The 27,813-nt window shown below is 43.8% G+C and overlaps 2 protein-coding genes across 2 annotated transcripts in view; one reads left to right on the top strand and one right to left on the bottom strand.

Annotated features, from left to right (window-relative positions):
- HPRT1 (hypoxanthine phosphoribosyltransferase 1) overlaps positions 1 to 27,813 on the top strand; it is a 684,029-nt gene that overhangs the window by 418,614 nt on the left and 237,602 nt on the right. The gene's annotated exons all lie outside the window — the stretch shown is intronic.
- PYM1 (PYM1 exon junction complex associated factor) lies at positions 15,500 to 27,778 on the bottom strand. The gene is made up of 4 exons (XM_068131902.2): positions 27,647 to 27,778; positions 27,154 to 27,247; positions 25,928 to 26,384; positions 15,500 to 16,009 (listed from the first exon to the last, which is right to left on the bottom strand). Exons 1-4 carry the CDS (start codon positions 27,675 to 27,677, stop codon positions 15,818 to 15,820), a joined length of 774 nt encoding a protein of 257 aa, XP_067988003.2. The 5' UTR covers positions 27,678 to 27,778; the 3' UTR covers positions 15,500 to 15,817.

Here is a 27,813-nt window from a genome sequence, read left to right on the forward strand (position 1 = left end):
TGGCCCTGAATGCAATTCTCTCATCTCCTCTTAATTTCCAGCCTGGAGTTCCCAAGGCAGTGTTCTGGGCCCTGTATATTTTCCACACTTCATCAATGCTCTCTCTGGAAAATCCTCTATCTTTTTGCTGATGACTACACCCTCTGCCGCTGCATCGCTCATCCCTCAGATCGACAGGCAGCAGCATCCTCACTCTCTGCAGACCTTGACAAAATCTCAGACTGGGCAAACAAGTGGAACATGTCTTTCAATCCTGACAAATCTCACACTCTTACGATGTCTCTCCGAAAAGACCGACTGGACAACCCTCCCATCCACTTTCTGAATAATCCTCTCCAAGAAGTTCTGTCACTCAAGCTTTTGGGTCTCACTATCTGCCATGATCTTTCCTGGGAAAACCACATTTCAAATCTGGCCTCCGAAGCCAGTCGCCGACTGGGCATCCTCCGTCGTGCGAAGTCCTTCCTTGGCACACCTGAGCTCCTCACCACATACAAGGCTTTCATCCGCAGCTCAATGGAATACTGCTCTCCCCTCTGGGCTGGTGCTCCTGCCTCACACCTAGCTCGTCTTCACGCTGTTGAAACCAAAGCGTTCAGAATCATTGGAATCTCCCGCGATGAAGCTACCTCCGAGGGCCTTTCACTTACTCACCGCAGGCAGGTTGGTGGTCTTTGTCTTCTACCGACTCCTCTCCGGCCTTGCTCCTCCAGCTCTCTCTGGGCTTTGTCCCCCAAATATTCCTACAGGTCGCACAAGATCTGCCTGCAACCCTCTTATGGTTAAACTGCCAAAATCAAGACTCTCTGCTCACCTTCACTCCTTCATTCCTCTTTTCTCCCGCCTCTGGAACAAACTCCCTCACTCTCTTCAATCCCACTCCACCCTCCAGGTCTTTAAAACAGCTGTTCACCACCATCTCTTATCTTCCCCCATCCAAAACCTTGATCTTTTCTACTCCCGCTAGTTTCACCCCAAATCCACCTTTTTGAAATACCTTCTTGAATATTTGAAAATACTTCTGTCCGGGAAGTCCTTGGTGTCCTTGTGTTTTATACTTCTCCCACCCCCTTCCCACGCCTCCTCCCCCCAAGCCCTCTCCCTCCCACACATCTCCCTGCTCTCAAATGTTATGTTTGTGTGCTTCCCCTTCTCTCCCCATCTTGTCTTCCGCTCCCTCTTTTTATATATATTTTGTTTGTCTGGTTGATTTGTTTGTGAAATAAATGTTAGCTCTTTCACGAGCCTCGATTCAGTATACAACAAAAAAAAAAAAAAAAAAAAAAAAAATGCTATTTAATTTGTGATTGGAGATATGCTGTTTGGAATGAAAATAGAGATATTGAGTTCAAGTGAATGACGAAATGCTGTGACGGTTTCTACTTTCTAAGCGTGACATTCGCGGATCACCAAATGCAGATTTGACATTGACTGGGTCGTGGGTATGGTACCATTCAAACAGGTACGTTTTTCATGGAAGTCCTTCACGAACCTGATATCCATGCCTGATGTTCGACTACAGATGGCACAGGAATGTGGAATTTATTGGTTCAAATGTTTCCCATTCATCGTTTTGTTTACCTAAGTCTTTCACAAACCTACTGTCCATGTCTGACATGCGACTGAAGGTGCTACAGGAATGTGGAATTTATTAGTTTCATGCTTAAGCATTCAACCGCACGTGAAAAAGCCGAATGCCTCAACTCTGTGTTTGCCTCTAAATCTTGTGTCCCAAACCCATCCCTCTCTGTACCCACCGTACCCAGTCATACCCAGCTGCTCCTGGACTCTGTGTCCTTTCCTCCTGACAAGGTGGAAAAGTGTCTGTCAACCCTCGACTCTGATTCTGCAACTGGACCTGACGGCATCAGCCCACGGGTCCTAAAATCATGTTCTTCCGCTCTTTCACTCCCTCTCTCTGTTCTCTTCACCCTCTCTTTTGCTCAAGGTCATCTTCCATCTGCTTGGAAATCTGCCAACATCACCGCTTTGCACAAAAAAGGTGCAAAAACAGATCCCAGCAACTACAGACCAATCAGCCTTCTCCCAATTATCAGCAAGGTCATGGAATCCATCATTGCTTCAGATATGAAATCTTTCCTCTTCTCCAATGGCTTGATCTCTGATCATCAATTTGGTTTCAGACCTGGACACTCCACTCTGGACATGCTGCTTCTGCTTTCTCAACAATGGATGGAGGTCCTCAATGCCAAACAGGAAATTAGAGCAGTCTCCCTTGACATATCACGTGCCTTCGATACAGTCTGGCACCCCGCTCTGCTCACCAAACTCTCCTCTTTTGGTATCCATGGAAATCTCCACGCATGGCTGGCGGACTTCCTCTCTAGTCGTAGTCAACGTGTGGCCCTGAATGGGTTTCTCTCATCTCCTCTTCCTGTTCAGGCAGGAGTTCCCCAAGGCAGTGTTCTGGGCCCTGTGCTTTTTCTGGTCTTCATCAATGATCTCTCTGACTCTCTTGAAAATCCTCTCTATCTCTTTGCTGACGACTCTACTCTCTGTCGCTCCATTCTTCATCCCTCAGATCGGCAGTCTGCAGCCTCCTCACTCTCTGCAGACCTTGACAAAATCACAGACTGGGCAAACAAGTGGAACATGTCTTTCAATCCTGACAAATCTCACTCTTACGATGTCTCTCCGAAAAGACCGACTGGACAACCCTCCCATCCACTTTCTGAATAATCCTCTCCAAGAAGTTCTGTCACTCAAGCTTTTGGGTCTCACTATCTGCCATGATCTTTCCTGGAAAAACCACATTTCAAATCTGGCCTCCAAAGCCAGTCGCCGACTGGGCATCGTCCGTTGTGCGAAGTCCTTCCTTGGCACACCTGAGCTCCTCACCACATACAAGGCTTTCATCCGCAGCTCAATGGAATACTGCTCTCCCCTCTGGGCTGGTGCTCCTGCCTCACACCTAGCTCGCCTTCGCGCTGTTGAAACCAAAGCATTCAGAATCATTGGAATCTCCCGCGATGAAGCTAACACCAAGGGCCTCTCACTCACTCACCGCAGGCAGGTTGGTGGTCTTTCCGTCTTCTACCGACTCCTCTCTGGCCTTGCCCCCACAGCTCTCTCTGGGCTCTGTCCCGCAAATATTCCTACAGGTCGCACAAGATCTGCCTGCAACCCTCTTTTGGTTAAACTGCCAAAATCAAGACTCTCTGCTCACCTTCACTCCTTCATTCCTCTTTTCTCCCGCCTCTGGAACAAACTCCCTCACTCTCTTCAATCCCACTCCACCCTCCAAGTCTTTAAAACAGCTGTTCACCACCATCTCTTATCTTCCCCCATCCAAAACCTTGATCTTTTCTACCCCCGCTAATTTCACCCCAATTCCACTTTTTGAAATACCAACTTCTGTCCTGGAAGTCCTTGGTGTCCTTGTGCTTTATACTTCTCCCTCCCCCCCCCCCCCCCTTCCCATGCCTCCTCCCCCCGGGCCCTCTCCCTTCCACACATCTCCCTGCTCTCGGATGTTGTGTTTGTGTGCTTCCCCTTTTCTCCCCATCTTGTCTTCCGCTCCCTCTTTTTGTGTATTTTGTTTGTCTGGTCGATTTGTTTGTGAAGTAAATGTTAGCTCTTTCACGAGCCTCGATTCAGTATACCAAAACAAAAAAAAAGAAGAAAAAAAAAAGGAAAAATTCAATGAAAAATTCAAAAATGAAAAATGAAACCAAAGAATAAGAAATAACAAACATTTATTAATTATTTACAAAACCAAAGAAACGAAAGCAATATACAGGAGAAGAAGACAGCGCAAATCCTTAAACAAGCTTAATTATACCCAGGGACAAGACAAACAGAACAAACTCACATACACTAATGGGGTTTTCAGGCAAGAATGATGAGAAGGGCAGACGGTCCAAAGAACTGGTGGGCAGGGAGGTTCGGGAATCGCGGCACGCCGTTGGTGGCCCACGTGAGCGTCACGCTCCAGTGCAGTGGCGAAAACCCGGTCGTCAGTGCTGGTTGGTGTCGCGTCTCTCTCCAGTGCTCCTTTCTCATGCGTCCTTGCTCATCTGCCTCTCACCGTGGCTCTTCAATCTCCTCCCGCGTCTCTCTCTCAACTCCAATTCGTACCTTCTTTGTCCAACTCATCTGCGCGTCTCATCCTGGTGGGGGCCTCGCACCAAGGGTTTTATAACCACCCCCGTGGAACTTTCGCGAACTCACCAGACGTTTCTTGCCACGCCCTACCAAGCCATGCTCACCGAGCCCTGGTTGGTCGTTAAGGGCTCTCTGGCTCCACCTTTGATGACGAGGTGGGGCCACGCCCTTCTTCTCCGATCCTGGCCTCGTGGGCAATGGAGTTTTGGCGCGATGTGGAGCCAGTAAACACAGCCCCATGCAACTTACTGGCACTTTTAGGAGGCCATTGGGGATATTGAAAGGGATCTATCTCATTTGATTGATGCAACGTAGAGTCGACTATTGGAAACACAGCCTTACCTGAAACACATACTAATGATATAACTATGAAAAGGGCCTATGATTCGCTACGTGTTGCAATGTGGACTAACTAAGGTGCAATTATTTCAATTAACAGCCAATTAAGGGGAAATGTACACAGGGGTTATTTATAAGGGAATTTACTACTAAATTTACATGTGAAGGTTCTAAAAACCGCAACAATATATACATATACATATATATATATATACACAAAGAATTAAGTTAAGCACCCCTACACAACGAATTAAGGTAAGCACCCCCTAATATATATTCTTTGTGTATATGTATACATTGGCATATATTCTAAGGTATGTGAGATCAAATAATGATTGGTATGACATTAGCAATTATCCATTGATGAAATTGAGTGATCAAAGTGAAAAAAAGTGATTGGTTGAGTCAGTGATCCGATCACGTGGGTCCTACACACGTTATTGACGCAAAGATCGCTAGAGGTCTTCTCAGAACAATGACTGTACGTTAGAAAACATAAACGTCATCCACACTGTCCGTGATGGACCTATAGCTCCATACTTAAATTGAGGTGAAAATATGCCTAAAATTCCCAAAAAATTTCACCTTAAATTATTCAGAATAAAATATTGAAAACGGCATGATTGTTATGTTTTTATGTGACCATAATATCACTTCTCCAGAAAATATAGCAATATCATGGGTATATTACACTGTTTTGACGACAACAAACTTGTAATGTGCGAGGTTGTAAAAAAACGGGGGGGGGGGGGGGGGGGTGCTTAACTTAATTCTTTGTGTATATATATATATATATATATATATATATATATATATATATAGTGAAACCTTGACTTACGAGTTTAATTCGTTCTGTGACCGAGCTCGTAACTCAATTTGCTCGTTTCTCAAATTAAATTTCCCCATTAAAATGCATTGAAATGCTATTAATCCGTTCCAGCCCGCCAAAAACCACACCAATTTTTTTTTAAATATACAGTATATATAAAAATATCTCGCGCTTTATATTTCACCTGTATGCAGCATACAAGTTGGCAGGATGGCCTGGACTGGAGGTACGCACACTTGACTCTAAACTGTCCAGCCTGGGTTTGAATCCCGACCCAGCTATAACCTGTCATGGGTGAATCACAGGCAGGGTGATTCATCAATGTGTGTACCGCTAAACTGGGCGCCCCGTTTGCGTCCCATTAGTTGTTGGATGTTAAGGATCTGTGTAGTGTTCTGGGCCCTGTGCTATTTTTGGTCTTCATCAATGACCTCATCGAAATGACCTCATCAATGACCCATCGAAAACCTTGATATTTTCTACCCCCGGTAATTCACCCCAGAGTCCTTGCAGTGTTCATATGTTTTATTCCTCTCCCACCTCCCCCCAAGTCCTCCCGATGTCCCTGCTCTCAAATGTTGTGTTTGTGTCCTTCCCCCTCTCTCCCCATATTGTCTGCCGCTCCCCTTGTTTTTTGTGTTTTGTGTGTCGGTTTGTCTTTTTGTGTGATTAATGTTAGCTCTTTCACGAGCCTCTATCTTGTATACAAAAAAAAAAAAAAAAAAAAAAAAAAAAATCACCGTGTCTTCCACAAAGAGAAGGCGAGCTATCGCCGGCACTCTGAACAAGTTGTGGCCTGGCATGCTCTTCTCCTCTGCCGTTATATACGTCCTCCTCGGCATCTTTTTCCAGAAGAGCCCTGTCTCGTCACAGTTGAAGATTTGCTGGGGGATGTATCCTTCAGCTTCTATCAGTTCGGCAAAAGTTATAATAAAATCTTCAGCTGCCTTCACATCCGAGCTTGCTGCCTCACCATGCCTGACGACGGAGTGAATGCCGGTCCTCTTCTTAAAATTATCAAACCATCCCCGACTGGCTTTGAATGACTTCCGATGCCTCGTCCGTTGATGTTCCCGCCGTCTGCTGCACCAAATCCCCGTAAATGTCTCGTGCCTTCTCACAGATGATGCTCTCGGTCACGGTATCTCCTGCGAGCTGCTTCTCCGTCAACCACACAAACAACAACTTCTCCATCTCTTCATGGACAGAGGTCCGGAGCTTTGAAATAATCGTAACGCCCTTGGCTGGCGTTATAGCCTTTATCGACTCCTTCTGCTTCAAAATCGTACATATCGTAGAAGTACTACGATCGTACTGCCTCGCCAAGTCGACAACACGCACACCTCGCTCATGTTTTTCGACGATTACGTGTTTTATATCCAAGCACATCATCCTCTTCTTCTTCTCAGTACTGCCCTTGGCACTCAATTTCTTAGGACCCATGGTTAAAACTAAGAAATTTTCCAAAATAACCAACATGCGAAAACAAAGCAGCAGCGATATACGGCAGAGATGCTTGCACGGCAAGATAACCACGTGACCGGAACCCACCTGGTGGCGGGTGGCGTAAGCTCGTAACTCAGATCTCGGCTCGCATCTCAAAGCAAAAAACCGCCCGAGCGACGGCTCGTATCTAGGAAAACTCGTAAGTTGGTGCACTCGTAAGTCAAGGTTTCACTGTATATATATATATATATATATATATATATATATATATATATATATATATATATATATATATACATACATATATATACATACATATATATATACACATATATATATACACATATATATATATATATATATATACACACATATATATATATTGTTACGGCCCGTGGATATGGATGTTGGTTTGCCGAGCGGATGGCACCGCGGCCTAACAGTTACCCCGATTAACCCGATTCCCGAACGTTGGCCGGATCGCGCCACAGATATTCAATAGGGAAAAGACTAAGGCGACACGGATGTGAAGAAGAAGCAGACAAAAAGGTTGGAAATACGAATCTAATTTATTTACTATGTACAGGCTCAAAATAACCAAGGAAGAAGGAAAGATAAGAAAATAATTTACAGAAGATTTTAGACACAGTGCAACCTAGCTTAAAAACCACCTTTAGAGGCCATTTTTCCCCGCAAAGCGGGGGTTGGCCTTTTTCGGGAACCGTGGTTGTTGTTGTTTTTCGGTTCCCTTTTTGAAGCAATGTTTTACGGCCGGATGCCCTTCCTGACGCCAACCCTTTTTGCCGCCTTTAACGACAAGCAGGGAATTACCAGTGAACTGGTACTCAATTTGCCGACCTCGGAAGGATGACAGGCTGAGTCAACCCCCCTGGCGTTAATTCAGCAATCGACCGGGACCGGGAACCTAGCTTATACAAACTTAATTAAATACCCAGGACAGAACAAACGAAGACGACTCACACGGGGAATGATGATAGGAATGGCAGAGGTGGATGGCTTGGAGGGGGGAGGCCGGTCCACGGATACCGCAGCTCGATCGGCGCGTTTGGCAGCCGCCGTTCCTTTTCGGTCCTGCTCAAAACGTCCGTCCAGGCCCCAAGCTGCTGTGGCTGCAGTTTCGGTGGCTCAAGCTGCTGTTGATGCAGCCGCGGTGGCTCGAGCTGCTGTTGATGCAGCCGCGGTGGCTCAAGCTGCTCTCTTCAGGGATCCCTTACTCAACTCTCTTCTCGGTGATCTCTTTGCCGCAACTCTTGTCATGGACCTCCTTACGCAACTCCTGACCACTCTTGCGCGCGCGCTTTTATAACGCCTCCGGCGATCAAGCCGCCGGCCTTCAGGACACGCCCATCGGCGTGCTCACCTCGGCCCTGGTTGGTCGCACGACCCTCTGGCTCCGCCCTTGATGACGACGGGCGGGCACGCCTTTCTTCCCCAACCTTGCCTCGTGGCCAATGGTGGTTGAAGAAAACCGCCCAAAATGCAGTTGGCCATTGAAATGAAATTAAAGGGGATCTACTCTTATTTCACTTGGTGCAATGGAGTATTTAAATTAATGGGAGACACAGCCTTACCCTAACACACATAATAAGGATATAAGCTACTGAACAAGGGTATTATAATGTCCTTCAATGTATGCTTTATGGAATTAACTACCGGAACGCCCTTTGACCTTTATACGACACTGGAGGCAGGAGGGTCCAGAATAAGCAATAATTCATAACAATTTACAATACAATACAACACAATCAAAAAACACAATCCTCATTTCCGCAACAATATATATATATATATATATATATATATATATATATATATATATATATATATATATATATATATATATATATACTACCGATCAAAAGTTTTAGAACGCCTCATTTTTTCCAGTTTTTATTGAAATTTACACAGTTTAATGTCCAGTGAATAACCTGAAATGATACAAAGGTAAGCAGTAAACTGCTCGAGGTTAAAAAAAATGTGTAGGTTAGCAAAAACGGGAAAATAATGTAAATTGCAGTTATATTGTAAAAAAACGCCTTCTTCAGGGAACAAGTAATGGATGAACAACTTACAGCTGTTCTGCAGCAATGTAAGTAAATTAAGCCTTCAAAGTTGATGCAAACAATTCCTACAGGTGTCCCAACCTCTGCTGATTACAAACCCCGTTTGTATAAAAGCAGTATTGGAACAGACTGTTATTACACCCTCTGAAGCATTATTTGGACAATATTGCACTGCAGGAAGTAATACAGTGCATTCAGAAAGTATTCAGACCCCTTCACTTTTTTCACATTTTGTGATGTTGCAGCCTTATGCTGAAATCGTTTAAATTCATTTTTCCCTCATCAATCTACACTCAATACCCCATAATGACAAAGAGAAAACAGGATTTTAGAAAGTTTTGCAAATTTATTAAAACGAAAAAAACTGAAATATGACATTGACATAAGTATTCATACCATTTTTGCAATGACACTTGAAATTTAGCTCAGGTGCGTCCCATTTGTCTTGATCATCTTTGAGATCTTTCTACACCTTGATAGCAGTCCACCTGTGGTAAACTCAATTGATTGGACATGATTTCCAAAGGCACACACCTGTCTATATAAGGTCTCACAGCTGACAATGCATATCAGAGCAAAAACCAAGCCATGAGGTCAAAGGAACTGCCTGCAGAGCTCAGACAGGATTGTGTCGAGGCACAGATTTGGGGAAGCCTACAAAAAATTCTGCTGCATTGAAGGTTCCCAAGACCACAGTGGCCTCCATAATTCTTAAATGGAAGAAGTTTGGAACAACCAGGACTCTTCCTCGAGCTGGCCGCCCGGCCAAACTGAGCAATCGGGGGAAAAGGGCCTTGGTAAGAGAGGTGACCAAGAACCCGATGGTCACTGGCTGAGCTCCAGTTCTCATGTGAACCCCCTTCCTCTCATGCCTCCCCTCCACTTCGCTTCCCCCCCCCCCCCAATTCCCCCTGCCCTCCCCTTCCCCCCTCCCCTCCCCCCCCCTCCATCCTTCCCCCACTCCCCTCTCCTTCCTCCCCATCCCCCTCCCCCCCCAATCTCCTCCTCCCCCCCACAATCTCCTCCTCCCCCCCTCCACCCCTCCACCCCTCGGCAACGCCGGGTACTTCTGCTCGTATACATCTATCTATAATTCCAGTAATCTCTGTTTGTACGTTTGTCTGTGACCGCTGTTTCTCGACAACCACGGGTCCGATATACTTTTAACTTGCCAGGTATATTGCTGGGGACCCGAGGATGTGCCTTTTCAAGGTTTCATATTAATCGGACAATTACTTACCGAGCTATGTCCAAAAAACGATTCAACCAATCAGAGAGCAGCGAACTATCGCGTGTGCCGAACGTGGCGGACACACTCTGCCTCGGATGGCACATTTGAGAGCGTATTCATTTATTTCACGTTTGCAAACTATGTTGGCGCTATGTTGGCGTTAAACTATGTTTTAAAACTAATAAAAACCCCGGGGGGATTGTCACTGTACTCGCAAGCCGTTCGCCGTTCGCTTTGGCGTTGCGAATGGACCAAAACATTTCATGCACCAAACCATTTCATGTAAAGCGTTCGCCGTTCGCTTTGGCGTTGCGAATGGACCAAAACATTTCATGGACCAAACCATTTCATGTAAATAGAGGGGGGGATATAATTTTAGATATAGATATAGTACGGGCATGCCCTAGTATACATAAATGCGGCAAGTTTTGGACAATTTTTATCTCATTCATACAACTTTCTGAATGTCCTTTGTTTGCATCATTAGAAAAAAGAAAAGAAAAAACAGCCTCCATCAATATAATGACTTCATGCCTTGAGATTCCTTCGATAGCAGCAATACAGACAATGCTTTTAGTGGGTGGTTCAGTCATCAGAACCTTTTGTAAAAGCTATGTTGTCAATAAAAGGAAGCTGATAAAAGTTACAAAGCTTTTTAGAATGGGATAGATGAGTGAACAGGAATCAAAACTCCAATCACATGACAACCGACGGGGTTTTCACACAAACCTGTACGCAGAAGTACATAAAAGCAAAAATCAAAGCCATTGATAGTTAAAAAAAAATACTTTAATGTACCACATCCAAGTACATACATGGGAAGCCCAAAAGTATAATACAAACTTGTCATACTTAGCCTGTTCAGCATTTCATGTGAATAAAACATGTGAAGAACACATTCATTCATACGGTAGTTACATTGGCCTGCAAAAGTATTCAACCCCTCCAATAATGCCACATTTAGATGAATTATGTGGAAACAAATTTTTCCAAATGAACATATTTATGCATAATGTGCAGTTAGGCTTGTGTTTTTGTATAGTTTTTTTTTGAAGTTAGATGCGCCTTTTTCAGTGATGCATCTTTCTTGCCACTTGTCCATAGAGGCCAGCTTTGTGAAGGGAACGGGATATTGTTGATTGATCAACACTGACCCCCACTCAAACATAGAGCCTCGCAGATCTTTCAAAATTATTGTTGGACTTGGTTTTTTGGGGGGGTTTTTTGTATACATAATCGAGGCTCGTGAAAGAGCTAACATTTATCACACAAACAAATCAAAGTATATAAAAAGGGGAGCGGTAGACAAGATGGGGAGAGAAGGGGAAGCACATAATCACAACATTTGAGAGCAGGTACATCGGGAATGTGTGGGAGGGAGAGGGCTTGGGGAGAGGCGGCGTGGGAAGGGGGGGGGGGTGGGAGAAGTATAAACACAAGGACACCAAGGACTTCCAGGAAAAAAGTTGGTATTTCAAAAAAGTAAGTTTGAGGTGAAATTAGCAGGGGTAGAAAAGATCAAGGTTTTGGATGGGGGAAGATAAGAGATGGTGGTGAACAGCTGTTTTAAAGACCTGAAGGGAGGAGTGGGATTGAGGAGAGTGAGGGAGTTTGTTCCAGAGGCGGGAGAAAAGAGGAATGGAGGCGTGAAGGTGAGCAGAGAGTCTTGATTTTTGCAGTTTAACCATAAGAGGGTTGCAGGCAGATTTTGTGCGACCTGTAGGAATATTTGGGGGACAAAGCCCAGAGAGAGAGCTGGAGGAGCAAGGCCGGAGAGGAGTCGGTAGAAGACAGAAAGACCACCAACCTGCCTGCGGTGAGTAAGTGAAAGGCCCTCGGAGGTAGCTTCATCGCGGGAGATTCCAATGATTCTGAACGCTTTGGTTTCAACAGCGTGAAGACGAGCTAGGTGTGAGGCAGGAGCACCAGCCCAGAGGGGAGAGCAGTATTCCATTGAGCTGCGGATGAAAGCCTTATATGTGGTGAGGAGCTCAGGTGTGCCAAGGAAGGACTTCGCACGACGGAGGATGCCCAGTCGGCGACTGGCTTCGGAGGCCAGATTTGAAATGTGGTTTTCCCAGGAAAGATCATGGCAGATAGTGAGACCCAAAAGCTTGAGTGACAGAACTTCTTGGAGAGGATTATTCAGAAAGTGGATGGGAGGGTTGTCCAGTCGGTCTTTTCGGAGAGACATCGTAAGAGTGTGAGATTTGTCAGGATTGAAAGACATGTTCCACTTGTTTGCCCAGTCTGTGATTTTGTCCAGGTCTGTAGAGAGTGAGGAGGCTGCAGACTGCCGATCTGAGGGATGAGGAATGGAGCGACAGAGAGTAGAGTCATCAGCAAAGAGATAGAGAGGATTTTCAAGAGAGTATTTACATCTCGAACCAGTTTCCTGCTTGCATGGCTGCTGAGTTTGGAGAGGCGACCTGATCTGGGTGGAGTCTGTGTGTTATGATACATCTTCCACTTCTTAACGATGGATTTCACCGTACTCAAAGGGATAATAAGTGACTTTATGAAATTTTCTCACATCCCTCTCCTGAACGGTGCTTCTCCACCACTTTATGTCTGACTTCTTTGGAAAGCTCATTGGTCTTAATGTTTGCTTTCTTGGTTGACCAAGTGAGATGCCTCTCAAACCTCCTTATATAGGTGGGGAGCTTAATTTTGAAGTTAAACAACTGATTATATACAGGTGAAACTTATTACACTTATATTGTAACCTGTCAAACAAATAATTTGACACATGGGGTATGCTGAGACTGAACGGCAATCGTAAGACGGTGACAGTAAGTGATTTATGGTTAATTACCGGTAGCCAAAGGGATCTATATCATTAAAACGCTTATTTCTGAAGTTTGTAATCGGACTTCTCTCCAGCTATTGCTCCTGTCGCCCTAAGATATGTATGATACTATGTAGTTATGACTAACCCTTCCATATAAGCATACCTATGTCTCCAAATGTCTATAAGTATGGAATAAAAGCTGAAAATCAGTGAAAAGTTTTGAATAACTCGCGCCATTTTGTTTTACGCACAGTGAGACGCTGCACTTGATACTGAGGAGAAGAAGAAGACGTCCCGATGTGTGCCGGACGCGCAGCGACTCGAGAGGCATGCTACGCCTTTTAATACAAATATAAATGCGATCAGAAATGTAAAGGGGATACTTACCAGTAACCACACTATAAGAGACAATACTGCAGTTGAATACAAAGCGATATTCAGGAGATCCGCCAGAATGAATGTTGGTGCCAACTGACACAATTATTTTTAAAGGAAGCGGAAAGGAAGAGGAAGGGCAAGTTAGTTTGTATGAACATAAACACTATTTATGCCCGTGATATTCACGGGTTACCGCTAGTTGAATACTATACCTGGTGTTGGCCAAATGGCTAGGGTGGTGGGCTTAGGATCCTAAGGTCCTGAGTTTGAATCCCATTCAGCTGTTGAATCAATACCAGGTTTGGTTGACTCAGCCTGTCATCCTTCCTATGTCGGCAAAATGAGTACCAGGGTACTGTGTCCTCTCTCAAGGAGGTTAGTGGCAGGATTTGCACTCTGGCCACCGTAAAAAAAACACCTCATTCCGTAGTGCACACAGTGGTGTGTGTCGGGATGGTGCTGAGGAGTCATCCAAGGACGCAGCGACATACTGATCCAGCTTACGCTCCTATATATATATATATATATATATATATATATATATATATATACATATACATACATATACATATATATACATACATATATATATATATATATATATATATATAATATTTATGCACCTGAGAATCATCTGATTTTCTCTGTTGATCGAACTTATTCTCTCACATTTTACTGCATTTTTAAAAGCTTCCGTTATGTTTGATTTGAAAGAATCGTGAAATAAACTGAGATGGCATCAAAATGTGAAAACATTGGAGAGTGGGAGGTACATTTGCAGGCCACTGTGGCTTATCACACATTTCGAGCAAGATGAACAAGCTGAAGATTTTTTAAAAATAAAAAAAGGCATCGTCAATATTGTACAATAGCATCAAGCAACAATAGGGTTGTGACTAACAAGGGCACAACTACAACCACAAATACACAACAGAGAGGGGCAACTATTTGCCACGTGCTGCTGAACTCTGCAAATTGCGCAAAATCCTCCCACAACAACCACCCCCCCCCCACCCCCCCTCCTCCCTGTCCCCTCTCCACTCCTCCTTCCCCTCCCCGGCCGGTCAGGATGCCTTTCAAGTCTCAATAAACTAAGAAAGCAAGCAAGGGCTGGCAAGACCGATGTAGTAAACAAAGCACTGAAGACATACACACCATTTTCATGAAATTCCACCCAAAGGATATTGTGCAACGGTCATCTGGGACTACAAGTTTGTTGACATTAACTGAAAAGAATGCTGGGGAGAAGCAGTCTATGAATGAAAAAGGGGACAGGAGGAAAGAGATATTATTATTCCATATGCAGCCTGTGGCTAACTGGTTGCATCATTGCTAGGAGTGTGGCTGTGCCACCGATGCAGTGCTCCTCTTTCCAGTAAGGTGGTACTCATTTTGCCGACCTCGGAAGGATGACAGACTGAGTCAACCCACCTGGTGATATTTAACAGCATGGCAAGGGCTCAAACTCAAGACCCTAAGATATTAAGGAAGCTACCTTCACCGTTATGCAAACATGAGACTTAGGAAAGAGGTATACAAAAACACAATTAACACACAAAGGAGTCATCTATGTATTATGTACAGAGTACAGTATCAGATCTTGTAGGAAAAAAAATAAGAAATGGAACTTTGGTCATTCTCCAATTGCCAACGACAAAACGCGTTCTCCATTATTGTAATGACGACACAAGCCCAAAGATTTGCTCTTTACAAAATCCACCAAGGAATAACATATGTACATTTTGACAGGTCTCATTTTACCAAACTATCGTGTTTAAGAAGGTGCCACATGTTTACGGTATGGATACACACGAGGAAAATGTCCACTGCCTTGTGACGAGGTAAGTGGATTTAATCAGCCAAGTGTTTCTGTGCGTGTCTGTGTGTATGCGCATGCACAGTACGGTTATGGCACTGCATTTATGGTACATAAAATGAAATGGTGGTGGTGGTGGTCGTGATGACGGCCCATAGCCGGGAACGTTTCCATGGCTGAGATGCAATCCTAGAGAGGTCCCCACTCGGTCGCATGACACACATATTTGCACTGATCGAACATGGCAATCTAACGGACGAGTGACGGTAATGCAACGAGGCCTTAACCACTTCACCACCAAGCGGATCCATACAATGATAGGGTCAAGAAAAAATATGCATACATGCTAAGCACATTGCCCAAAAGGCATGTCAAACCTACAGCGACATGCAGGGAGAGTCAAAATAATGGAGTGCATATTTGTTATCTTAAGTGAAATAAGAACATCGTGAACTCCAAATATCAACAAACCGAAACGTTTCATTTTATTTTACACCATTAAACACAGCATATGATCTCTAAGGATAAAAAGAAAGTTTTGGTCGTTTACATGGTTGGCACAACTTACTAATTTGAGGTCAATGGGGGGAAATAAATAAAGCATTGGCAGAAACAGGGATGAGAAATGAAAAGTTGAGAGATGGCCAAGAAGAAGGAACAAGAGACATTTGAGGTAAACAAACCAAACCTGGATGGAAAGGACAGGAAGCATAGAGGTGAGCAAAATGAATTCAAGGACAATGAAGAGATGGCGAAGAACAAGACGAAGAAGAAGAAATCACTCGAGCAAAGCTAGCTCTTGCTGCAGCACTTCTTTCCTCGCAAGCTTTTCGAGCTGTTCGGCACTTGGTTGGGCTGACTTCCCCTTTGCTAAACGGCCCTCCAGCTCCTCAATCTGGCGCAGCTTTTTGCGCAGGCCACGGATACGACGAGCAATTTCCGCATCACCTTCTGATCCCTCACCCACAGTCTGGAAACGTAGCACAGCATTATTACCCAGCTTTGATAAACTGGAATGAATAATAATACAACAGGAGAAAAGGGCCATCCCCATCCACCCCAGCCAACAATAATTTATTATTTAAATAAAATAATATTATTTACCCTTTTAAGAATACTTTTGGAATTTCAATAATTCCTTAAAGTCCTTGTGCATCTTTTAACTTTTATAAACTTTTGATGTGCACATGATAGAAACAAACTGTAAATGGTATATCACAGCATAATTCATCAATTTTGTTAATGTTGTTGGTATTGCTATTGTTAAAGCCACAATCCTGATGGGTTTCTTGACGAGTTGACATTTTCTGATGAAGGCCCCCCACCCCACCGCACTCCCTCGGTTTATGCCGAACGTGCGCGTTTATGCAGAGCGTGCGCAGTACACCATCAACCCCCTTCAGCTGAAACTGAAGAAAAACAAGCGTTACGCCTAGGTCCTCCGTCGGGGAAGTGATGCGAGTTGACAAAGTGGAAGACGCAGAAAACATGCTATGATATGATATTTCGCTCACAAGGTTCAGACATACATGGAGGCGGTCATCTTGGATTTTGACGTGGTGACCCAATTTTCAATAGCCTTCTTCCTTATGCCAGGATACACCCACAGACCAGATTAGAAGTTGGTACTTTGCTTATTTTTCAAGATATTTCGCTCACAAGGTTCAGACATATATATGGTGTCGGCAATCTTGGATTTTGACGTGGCGACCCAATTTTCAATAGCGTTCTTCCTTGTGCCTGGTACCCTGGTGTGTACCCTGGTTAGAATAGGTACACCGTATACCTGCGTGTCGTAAGAGGCGACTAAGAGGGTTAGCGTCAGGAAGGGCATCCGGCCATAAAAACATTGCCTCAAAAAGAGAACCATGACAATTAAAACCACATATGGGCAGGGTACAGCCCGAAGTGGAGATCGGTTTCTGAGGTTTGGGACATGGAATGTAGGGACAATGACAGGGAGATCAGGAGAAGTGGTGGAAGTATTGGTCAGAAGAAGAGTGGACATATGTTGTGTGCAAGAGACGAGATGGAAGAGAAGTGGTGTGAGAATGGTGAAGGGTAGGCAGGGACAGAAATACAAGTTTGTGTGGCAAGGGTGCCCGGAGGGCGTGAATGGTGTTGGTGTCCTGTTTTCTGAGGAGTTTGTAGACAGTGTGGTGAGTGTGACGAGAGTGAGTGATAGGTTGATGATGGTGAAAATGATGATTGGAAAGCTCTTGGTGAACGTCATCTCGGGATATGCTCCGCAGGTTGGTCGGAGTGATGAAGAGAAGGACAAGTTCTGGTGTGCGACAGAGAAGCTGATGGAAAACGTGAAAGATGAGGAAGTTGTTGTGGTAGGAGGAGACCTAAATGGACATGTGGGAAGGACTATGGACGGTTTTGAGGGAGTTCATGGGGGTTACGGATATGGTGTGAGAAATGGAGAAGGTGAAAGGATTTTGGAGTTTGCTGATGGAGCTGATTTGTTGATTTGTAATACTCAGTTCCAGAAAGAGGATAATAAGCTTGTTACATACACGTCCGGTGGGTCGACGACAACCGTTGACTACCTGATGGTGCGTAGGCGAGATAGGGGGCATCCCGTGGGAGGAGGCCATTTCACAGCACCACTTGGTTGTCTGCGACATAAGGGTGAAAGGTGCGAGGAGAGCTCGGCGGGTGAAGTACCAACCGAGAATGGAGGTGTGGAGGTTGAAAGAGGTGACAGTAAGGGAGGCATTAAAAGAGAGGCTGAGTAGGGTAGAGGATGATGTGGTTGAGCTTGAACGTGGTTGGATGTCAATGAAAGATAGTCTGTTGGGAGCCGTTGGTGAGGTATGTGGATGGACAAAAGGACCACCGAGGCACTCGGAAACATGGTGGTGGGATGAGGAAGTTGGAAAGAGGATTGACGAGAAGAGGAAGAAGTTCAAGGAGTGGCAGAAGGCGAAGGGTACAGGAGCAGAAAAAGCAGAGCATGAAAGTTATAAGGCAGCCAAGAAAGCTGCAAAGAAAGAGGTAGCAAAGGCGCAGGAGGCATGGAGGAAAATGTTCGGAGAAAGCTTGGATTCGGAAGAGGGTCAGAGAGCGGTATTCAGGATTGCAAAGCAGATAGCGAAAGAGAGGTGTGATGTGATGGGGGTGAGTTGCTTGAAGGATGGAGTGGGACAAATCGTTGTGGACCCATATGGAATGAAAGGAAGATGGAAAAGATATATGGAAATGCTGCTGAATGCAGAGAATGAATGGGATGGCAACATCGAGAGTAACCCAGTTTTAGGACCGGCAGAGAAGATAACCGAGAAGGAAGTTGAGGAAGCGATAAAAGCAATGAAGAGTATAAAAGCGGGAGGGCCGGCAGGAGTTGTGGGAGATATGTTGAAGGCAGCAGGAAGTTGGGGTGTGAAGAGAATGACAGAGATCTGTAATCTGGTGGTGAAAGAAGGCCCCATTCCAGTGGATTGGGAAAAGTGTACCCTCGTCCCTCTATACAAGGGGAAGGGTGACCCTCTGGAGTGTGGCTCGCACCGAGCGATAAAGTTATTGGAGCATGGAATGAAGGTATTGGAAAGAGTGTTGGAGAGGAGGATAAGGAAGTAGGTGAAGATCGACGAAATGCACTATGCAGTTTGGATTTATGCCAGGAAGAGGAACGACAGACGTGCTCTTTATTGTGAGGCAGTTGCAGAAGTACATGGAGAAGAGGAAGAAGTTGTTTCTTGGGTTTGTTGATCTGGAGAAAGCATTCGATAGGGTTCCACGCGAAGTATTGACATGGGCATTGAGGAAGTTAGGAGTGGAGGAATGGTTGATCAGAGTAGTGATGGCAATGTACAAAAGAGTGCGCACAGCTGTAAGGACGAAGGACGGGAACAGTGGTGAGTTTGAGGTGAAGGTGGGAGTGCATCAGGGGTCGGTACTAAGTCCACTACTATTTGTAGCTGTGATGGAGGTGCTGGCTCAGAATGTAAAGGAGGGTTTACTGTGGGAGTTGTTGTATGCAGATGATCTGGTGTTGATTGCAGAAAGTATGGATGTACTGAAGGAGAAGATGAACAAGTGGAAGGAATGTATGGAGACAAAAGGTCTGAAGGTGAATATAGGAAAGACGAAGGTGATGGCAAGTGGTAAAGCATGTGGTGAGGTGGAAAAAACTGGGAAGTGGCCGTGTGCTGTGTGCAGGAAGGGTGTCGGAGTGAACTCCATTCAATGTACAATGTGCGTTGAGTGGGTTCATCAAAAATGTAGTGGTCTGAGAGGGTCATTAACCAGTGTGGCAGCTACATTCAAATGTAAGGTGTGCACAGAGGGAGCTGCAGATGGAGGAAATGTTGAGTTGGATCTTGGAGACGGCGTGAAGCTGGAAGGTGTGAAAACATTTTGCTACCTCGGAGACATGCTGAATGGAGAAGGTGGATCAGACTCGGCAACGGTTGCAAGAGTGAGATGTGCATGGAAGAAGTTTCGGGAACTGAGTGGCGTGCTGATGAGGAGGGGAGTGTCGTTGAAGCTGAAGGGAAAGGTGTATGCTGCATGTGTGAGAAGTGTTATGATTTATGGGAGCGAGACATGGGTAATGAACGTAGAGCAGCAACGAAGGTTGGAAAGGGTGGAAATGCGAATGGTTCGACGGATGTGCGGAGTATCGTTGAGAGAGAGGAAGACAAATGATGAATTGCGAAAGATGATGGGAATAGAGCCTGTGATTGATGCTGTGAAGAGGAACAGGTTGAGATGGTTTGGTCATGTGTTGAGGAAGGATGAAAGTGACTGGTTGAGAAGTGATGGAAATGAATGCAGAAGGAAGTAGAGGACGGGGAAGACCAAGAAAGACTTGGCTGAAGATGGTGGAAGAAGAAATGCGGGCAAGGGGGTTAACAAGGAGAGATGCAGAAAATAGGGCAAAATGGAGAAGATTGTCATGGGGACCGCAAGGCTAACCTCCGCTCTAGCAGGGTAAATGGCCTTAAAATGCATGTTGTTGTTTGTTGTTGTTCTTCCTTGTGCCTCGATACACCCACACACCAGATTAGAAGTTGGTACGTCGCTTATTTTTCAAGATATTCAGCTCACAAGGTTCAGACATACATGGCGGCGGCCATCTTGGATTTTGACGTGGCGACCCAATTTTCAATACGGTTCTTCCTTATGCCTAGATACACCCACACACCGGATTAGAAGTTGGTACTTCGCTTATTTTCAAAGATATTTCGCTCATAAGGTTCAGACGTATATATGGTGGCGGCCATCTTGGATTTTGACGTGGCGACCCAATTTTCAATAGCGTTCTTCCTTGTGCCTAGATACACCCACACACCAGATTAGAAGTTGGTACTTCGCTTATTTTTCAAGATATTCAGCTCACAAGGTTCAGACATACATGGCATCAGACATACATGGTGGCGGCCATCTTGGATTTTGACGTGGGTTGCACCCACACACCAAATTCGAATGCGGTCCTTCGCTTACGCACTCACGCATGCACGGACGGACAAACCATAGTCCCCCTTTCGCTCCGCGGTGCGACGGGGGACAAAAAGACAGCTGTTATGTTGATACTTCTTTTTTTTAAATCGAATTAAAGGAGCAACAGAGGTACCGAGACGAGTGTGCAGTTCAAATCAATCACTTCCAGCAAAATTGCTCGTCAATGGAGAAACTTTCTGGCCAGCATCGGGAACAACAGCGGCTTGATCGAATTTGTCGACCAGTAATGGATACAGCCCAGATCAACAGTCCTGCAGGACAAACAGCTGTTTGTAACATGCAAATGAAAATGCTACCGAATCACAATGAAGAAGGTGGCATTGAAGTGACAGAGCTTGAATCAACCCATGAGGAGGCTGACAGCCACTCATTATTTCGTGCAGCACATGCATCACAAAGTGGCATCAAGGGAATTATCATTGCCGCAGAAGGCACAGATGTATTTCCCCTATTTCTAATCTTCAGTTTCAATATTCAAGCTCCACTGTATCAGAAGCCCAAAACAAATACCTGTATTTACTTCATTGGTATTGGAAAAGGAGTCACACTATATAGTACTGATGTTTGCAAAGCAATCATTGGAGCTCACACTTCCATAGGTTGTGATGGTTTTAGTAGTTTCATTGGCAGAGGTTAAAGTGCTGCATTGAAGCTTCTGCAGAAGGACATAGCTAGACGTGAAACATTCATGAAACTCGGAGAAGAGTGTAAACCTACTACAACGTTGCATCAGGAATTGGAAACCTTCACGTGTCATTATATGGATGCAAAGATGGCAGTTCTGATGTCAATGTGTTGTGTTACAATTTGTTCTCCATTAAAAATGGAGAAATAGAGTACCATCAATTGCCGCATTGCAAAGACTGTCAAAGCAAACACATTGACAGAGCAAAATGCTATATGGCGGCGATCGTTGATTAACAAACCGAACGTTTCTGACCCTGTTTGCCATGGGTGTTGTGAGGAAATGGATGGGGCCAAATAAACTCTCATCGTCGACTGGATGAGTGGTGCTCCTGCACCAGAAGCTGTCCTACAACTGTTGTCTTGCATCTGCCCCAGATCATGTATGCTGCCAAATTGTTGGCTAATGGCATGAAATTCTTGGGCATGTGCAAACTGAGAACATGTCAAAATCAGCCACAACACGAGGAAGACATTGACATTGATCTATCTAGCGATGATGACATTGATAAGTGTGAGTATTAATAAGTGTGAGTATAAGTGTGAGTATTTTGATGATATCTGTTGAAGGATGCATTATATAGGACTAGCAACAGTACCCGCCCTACGGGTGGGGCTTCAATTGGGAGGCCCAAATAAAAAGGCAAAATATCAGAAATTGAAGGCTTTTTATTTTAAACGATTCATATAAACATCCGTTGAATCATATCACACACAAATCATCAAAATCTAAACAGTACATGGCGCCAATTTTTGAAAACATATTGAATTCTGTAACACGGAAGAGGCCGCTACACCTGTTTCTCAGTCGCTTTGCACACGCTGCCATGTTACTTCAGAGCCGCACGTTTATATAGGAAGAGTTTGTCAGGAGTCGATCTACTCTCTCCTGGTACGTAGAAGAAACAGTATTTGTAGAATTTCAACAAAAGCCACATCACTGTTCATATCAGTAAATATTATTCCATCGGGTTTGGAAAAACTGGAAAATTGGAAAACTTGGAAAAATTGGAAAAACAATATAGCCTATTTTACTCCCAGGGGTCCCAGGAGAATACCCACCCAAAATATCGTTGCGATCGGTTGAGCCGTTTTTGCGGTACCTTCGAACGGACGGACGGACATTTGGTGAATTATAGTAAGATGCGAGAACATTTAGAATGACATGAAAAACACTATCTTAATATAAATGTATATATGAACCACCTTTAGAGGCCATTTTTCCCTGCAGAGCAGGGGTTGGCCTTTTTGGGGCACCATGGTCCCCTTTTTGAGGCAATATTTTATGGCCGGATGCCCTTCTTGACGCCAACCGTGTAGTCGCCTCTTGCAACACACAGGGAATTACCAGCGAGCTCAATTACTCAATTAGCCGACCTCGGAGGGATGACAGGCTGAGTCAACCAACCCCCCTGGTGTTAATTCAGCGATCGACCGGGATTCGAACCCAGGATCCTAGGATCCCAAGCCGGCACAGTAACCACTAAGCCAACACCAGGCTCATAAATGCGTATATGGCTATACATATATGTATATATTGTTTTTCCAGGTGAGCTAATAATTATGAAGATGCATTTTTTGTACTGAAATTTATATTAATTAGGTTAGGAGGACTTAGGTTGAGAAATGCTTCAACGAGAGAATAGTGCAAGTATAAAACAAACAAATAAACTAGAGAGCTGCGATCGGAGATCGCTGATTGTTCCATGTATAACCAACTCATAATATTAGCCAATTCGTAGCACTTGAAATTCTACCTGAAACCTGAAGAAAACGACAGATTTCCTTTTTATCTCTGACACCAAAGGTGGACGGAGGTTGTTTTCACTCCTGTCTGTCTGTGAACAAGATATCTCAAAAAGTTGTGGACGGATTTGGACGAAACTTGGTGGATGAGTTGAATAGGTGAGAAGAACAAGCTGATTCGATATTGATTAAGGTACGGATGCAAATCCGGACTATCAATGGGCTACAAAACAAACTGTTCAGCATAGCAGAGGTATGCGCTCGACTGAGTGCCGTTCTAGTTTTACAAAAGTTATGTTTCAAATTTGAAAAAACATTTTTCTTCAAGATCACTACATTGTCGGCCAGTCGCGAGCATGGTAGTGGTAGAAAATGATTGTTGTTTTATATGAAATCTGTGTGATTCACATTGCTATAATGCATTTCTATAATCTTCAGATGATGGGCTTCCAAAAAAAGGAACATCGATATAATTTGCCCCAAGTTTGGTACCGACATTCGATCATTCAGAGCCGGGCTCCGACACTATTGGGTGAATGAACTCCAGTGCTAACATCGTCGAAATTATCCTTTTTAAATTCAAAAGCCCTCAAGCAAACCCAAGGACACAAGGCAAATTAGTTGGACAGTGATTCTTCAGTCACCAACGACACAATCCCGACACCTTCAAATTCATACTTATAGAATCGTCTATGTATATACCATTTTAAGATAATTATGGTGTCCGTCTTTTTATTGTGCTGCTCACAAAAACAAAATACAAAGACGTGTGATCCTGATTAATCACAAATTCTGATGGCGAGGAAGGCCCACTTGGCAAATGTGTATTTTAAATCACCAGCAAACCCGTTCCGTAAGGGGGCAGCATGAAGGATAATTCCTCTTGGGGGAATAGATAACAGTAGATCTAAGCTCAGGCCTCAAAAACATCGTGGGTGTGTTTATTTACCAAGTTTCTTGAAGAGTACTCACCAAGTGCTTTCAGCATTCGAACAAGCACTCCATTAAAAAACCATGGATAAGGAACGGCAGGCGTAGCAAGCGCTAGCTAACTGCTTGCTAACTCAACACACCCCCAGGTTTTCTCCATTTTTAGTTTCGTGTTAAACAGCAGTAGCAACTGTTTAAGAAGGTAATCATATGTAGGTTTGTGGTTTATAATATTTTTACTTCTGGTAGAGGCAGTCGGCCCAATGAAACAGCACAATTTAAGCTGTTTATACATGTTAACACGGCATTTGTTCAAGGAGAAAACACTCTTTGGGAAGAAGGGATATTAATAGTATAAATATTGTTTTGTAAAACATTAACATCATGCTTTTATCATAAGTGTTATTAATTACTGTTGTTATTAGAAGTGGCCTTGGAAAAATGCTACATTAGCGGCAGGAAGGGTCATGTTATTGATGCTTGTGGGGTATATAGATTACAGTAGATCTTCGCTCAGTTCCGTAAATAAAATTTGCCTCACAGATGTCTGGATTTCTCGAAATTCCTTTTAGTTTAGTGTTAAACAGCATTAGTGACTGTTTCAAAAGGTAATCGTATGTGTTTGTGGTTTATAATATTTTTACTTCTGTTTGGGGCCGGTGCTCCCATGAAACAATAAGGTATTTATAAACGTTAACACAGCATTTGTTCAAGGAGGAAATACCCCTTGGGAAGGGGGAGATATTATTAATATTAATTTTGTTTCGTCATAACATTAATATTGTGCTTTTGTTATTAAAAGCAGCCCTTGGAAAAATGCCACGATAAAGCTATCTTAACACAAATATACACCTTAAGAGGCAGCCCCATTGGTGGGGAAAACACCCTTGGCGGAGAAACACCCCTTGGGGAGGGGGGCAAATGAATTTGCCACAACCTTCATTGTGTGACCATTAGTCCTCCTGTCAAGTTTGGTTGGGATTGGATAAGTAACGACCGAATGTATCATGGTCAAAAATCGTCAGACAGACAGACTACCAAATTGCGTATTTTATTATGATGATAATAAAAATAAAGAGTGAATGTCTTCAAAATAAAACATAAAGAAACAATGTCTGTAATAAACTTGCATATTAAAATTTTTTTTTGAGTAAAGCAAGGAAAGGGCATGAGCATTTGAAGCATCAAAATAATGCAACAAGGTATGAAGTCAAGACCTGACTTATGGAATGGGCCTCCCTTGAGTACCTCAAGACTGACTGCTCAAGGTTTCTCCCCCATCCACCCCAAACCTTACGACACTAATCGCCCCGCTCCCCTCCCTGCCCCTCTGCTCACATACACATTTTCCTCGCCGCCACTCCCCTTCACGTACTCTAGTGCAGCGGTTCTGAACTGCGGGTCCATGGATGGGGGATCGATAAGCAGTACGCAAGTTAAATTACTTCATGCAAGTAATCCGGGTTATTTTTTATTTGTGGGACCAATCAAGGCAACAGTTTGTTGCCTATACACCACCCGAATAAAGGGATGCGTCAGAAGAATGTGTTGTACACTTGAAACAAGATCGCCCATAGGGCGGGTACTTTGATAGTCTCGTTAATTAAATATGGGGAAAATAACTTGTCATTTTAGAATCCCCTCGAAGGTCGGAATGACTCTTGAAATATTGTTTTGCGTTTCTCCGAGGTGGAATAATAGTACTTTAGGGTAGAATTAGCTAATGTAAAGGATTATTTCCCCATTTTCAAACTACTTTATAGAGAGATCTTAGGGGTCATGCTACACTTCCATTCCTCATTTCCACCTGAATAAAGTCAAATTTTGCTTAGACCATAATTTGGGCCAAAAAGCAGAAATTCCTCTCGTGTATAAAGTGGCCGGTTAAATACTAAGTAGCATGTGTGCATTACATTGCAATTTAAAACATGCATGAACAAAATGAAGTATACCTACAATCAATCAGTAGTTTCAGATTATATGGGTCAATAATTTTTTTAAGTTAAATCATAAACTGTCATCAACATCATACAAAATAATAACCAACAATCCTTACCTCTGAACCATCTATGTCCACTGCTTGGAAAACCTTGCTCAACGTCTCAGGATCACAATTCCCAGCCAATCCACCAGTATCTGGTTCTTTCTCTTCTCTCTGTGGTTGCTGCTGCTGTTTTTTTGTTTTTTTTTCTTGCTTTTGTTGTTGCTGCTGCTGCTGTTTTTCTTGTTTCTGCTGTGTTTGTTGTTGTTTCTGCTGTGCTTGTTGTTGTTGCTGCTGGGTTTGTTGTTCTTGTTGTTGCTGCTGCTGCTGCTGGTGGTGGTCTTCTTGCTTTCGCTTCTCCTTTCGACGCTGGTTGCGTCTTGCCGATTTTGAAGCGAGACAATCAACAGCATCATTCGTACCAGCGTCTGTTATCTTTGAACCGACACGTCGCTCATCGGCGTCTTCAGCAGAAAGGCCAGGCGGTAGTTGTGGTTTACTTTTAAAGAACTTTACATACTTGTTCTCGTAACTGTGGGAAAAATATCAAGAGCTACATTCAACACAGAAAAAAATAATATCAAACTGCAAAGGCGATAATAGCTTCTTTTCCTTTTCTTTTTTAATTCCCAACTAATTTATTTCAATGTAAGCCTTTGCAAAGCCATAAGATTCCATAAATTTACCTTTTTATGCAAACTCATTAAAAAAAACTTTAATTTTGCTCAATTTTATTTATTCATATCCAATGTGCCTCTCAACCATGATCCTCATGTTACACAAATTCCTAAATACCATATTCACTACTCTGTGATCTCCAAGTACTTACTATTTACGACATGAGTATTTTTTATACAGAGGAGATTGCACACAAGTCACATGAATAGATATCAGTGTAGTTTTACCTGGATTACAAGACAGTGGATGGATTTATACTGGAATCGGAGTGGTACCTAGAAGCAGTGATGGTAGAGGGGTCTATGAGGGTTGGCAGGATTGCACAGACTTGATGGGCCTAATGTCCTCATCCTGCATTGTAGTTCCTTGAGTAATTCCTTGTGTAAATAGTCTAGACAAATACACAATATGATATATGGGAATCGAACCTGGATTCTCTGCATGATGAGCCAGGAGGTTCAGATGGGTTACACGAGCAGGCCAATACTGTACGGTAAAAGCCTCATCCTAATCTAAAACAGTTTAACTTGCATACCTGCCATTTTAGTCTTACACATGCTACTACATCTCATTTATCAACCTTCCTAACACTCAGCTCTTCCATGATCGCGTTCGCCACTTACACGGGAATCTCCTCCTGGGGAACATATCCATCCTTTACCCGGCGGGCCTTGCGCCACGTCCCATCTGCTCGCTGCGTAGCCGGTATAAATGCACCTGGGCAGTGAGAGTGACGTCATCAGGCAGGAAAATGGGCAATGTGGGTTAGCTGGGTCATGGGGTCCTGCTCAAGTTCTGGACACCCGAAGCCAAAGCACATCCTACGTCGACCTACATACACCTCCAATTGAGTGACACATGCAATGGCATAACGAACACTACGTAACAGGCAGGTAGTTCATTTCAATATTAATGGATTAAAACCTCGTAGGCGTAGGTTCACAATCACACTCACAGTGGTGTACAGTGTTCACCATTTAGAATCCAGACGTACAATGGAATACAGAGCAGTAAACTAAGCGTACAGTAAAATACCTCATGAAATTGTGTATCAATAAACTTGAAGCACGACGACGCCTCAAATAAATGAATTTAATGATTCATTCATTTACACACCTTCTGCATCAATGTCATTGTTCATAGCCATGCGCTCCAAGCCTCTTCTTCAGAGGTTCGGCGAACTCTTCTTCTTCTTCTTCTTCGCCTTCTATCCTATGTTGAGGCCTCATCATCGTCTTCATCGTCACTACCGAAGGCAATTGTCGTACTTCTTTCAGTTGTTA

Source organism: Myxine glutinosa, chromosome 12 (assembly GCF_964187855.1).
Source record: "Myxine glutinosa chromosome 12, kmMyxGlut1.1, whole genome shotgun sequence".
In the NCBI taxonomy this organism is placed as follows: Eukaryota; Metazoa; Chordata; class Myxini; order Myxiniformes; family Myxinidae; genus Myxine; species Myxine glutinosa.

Bases quoted from the DNA above. Each gene is read 5' to 3' on its own strand.
- PYM1 (XM_068131902.2), bottom strand. From the start codon at position 27,677: ATGGCTATGAACAATGACATTGATGCAGAAG. The intron at 27,248-27,646 runs GTGTGTAAATGA...CTCACTGCCCAG, and splicing joins CAATGACATTGATGCAGAAG to GTGCATTTATACCGGCTACG. The intron at 16,010-25,927 runs GTAAGGATTGTT...CTACGTTTCCAG, and splicing joins TGGACATAGATGGTTCAGAG to ACTGTGGGTGAGGGATCAGA.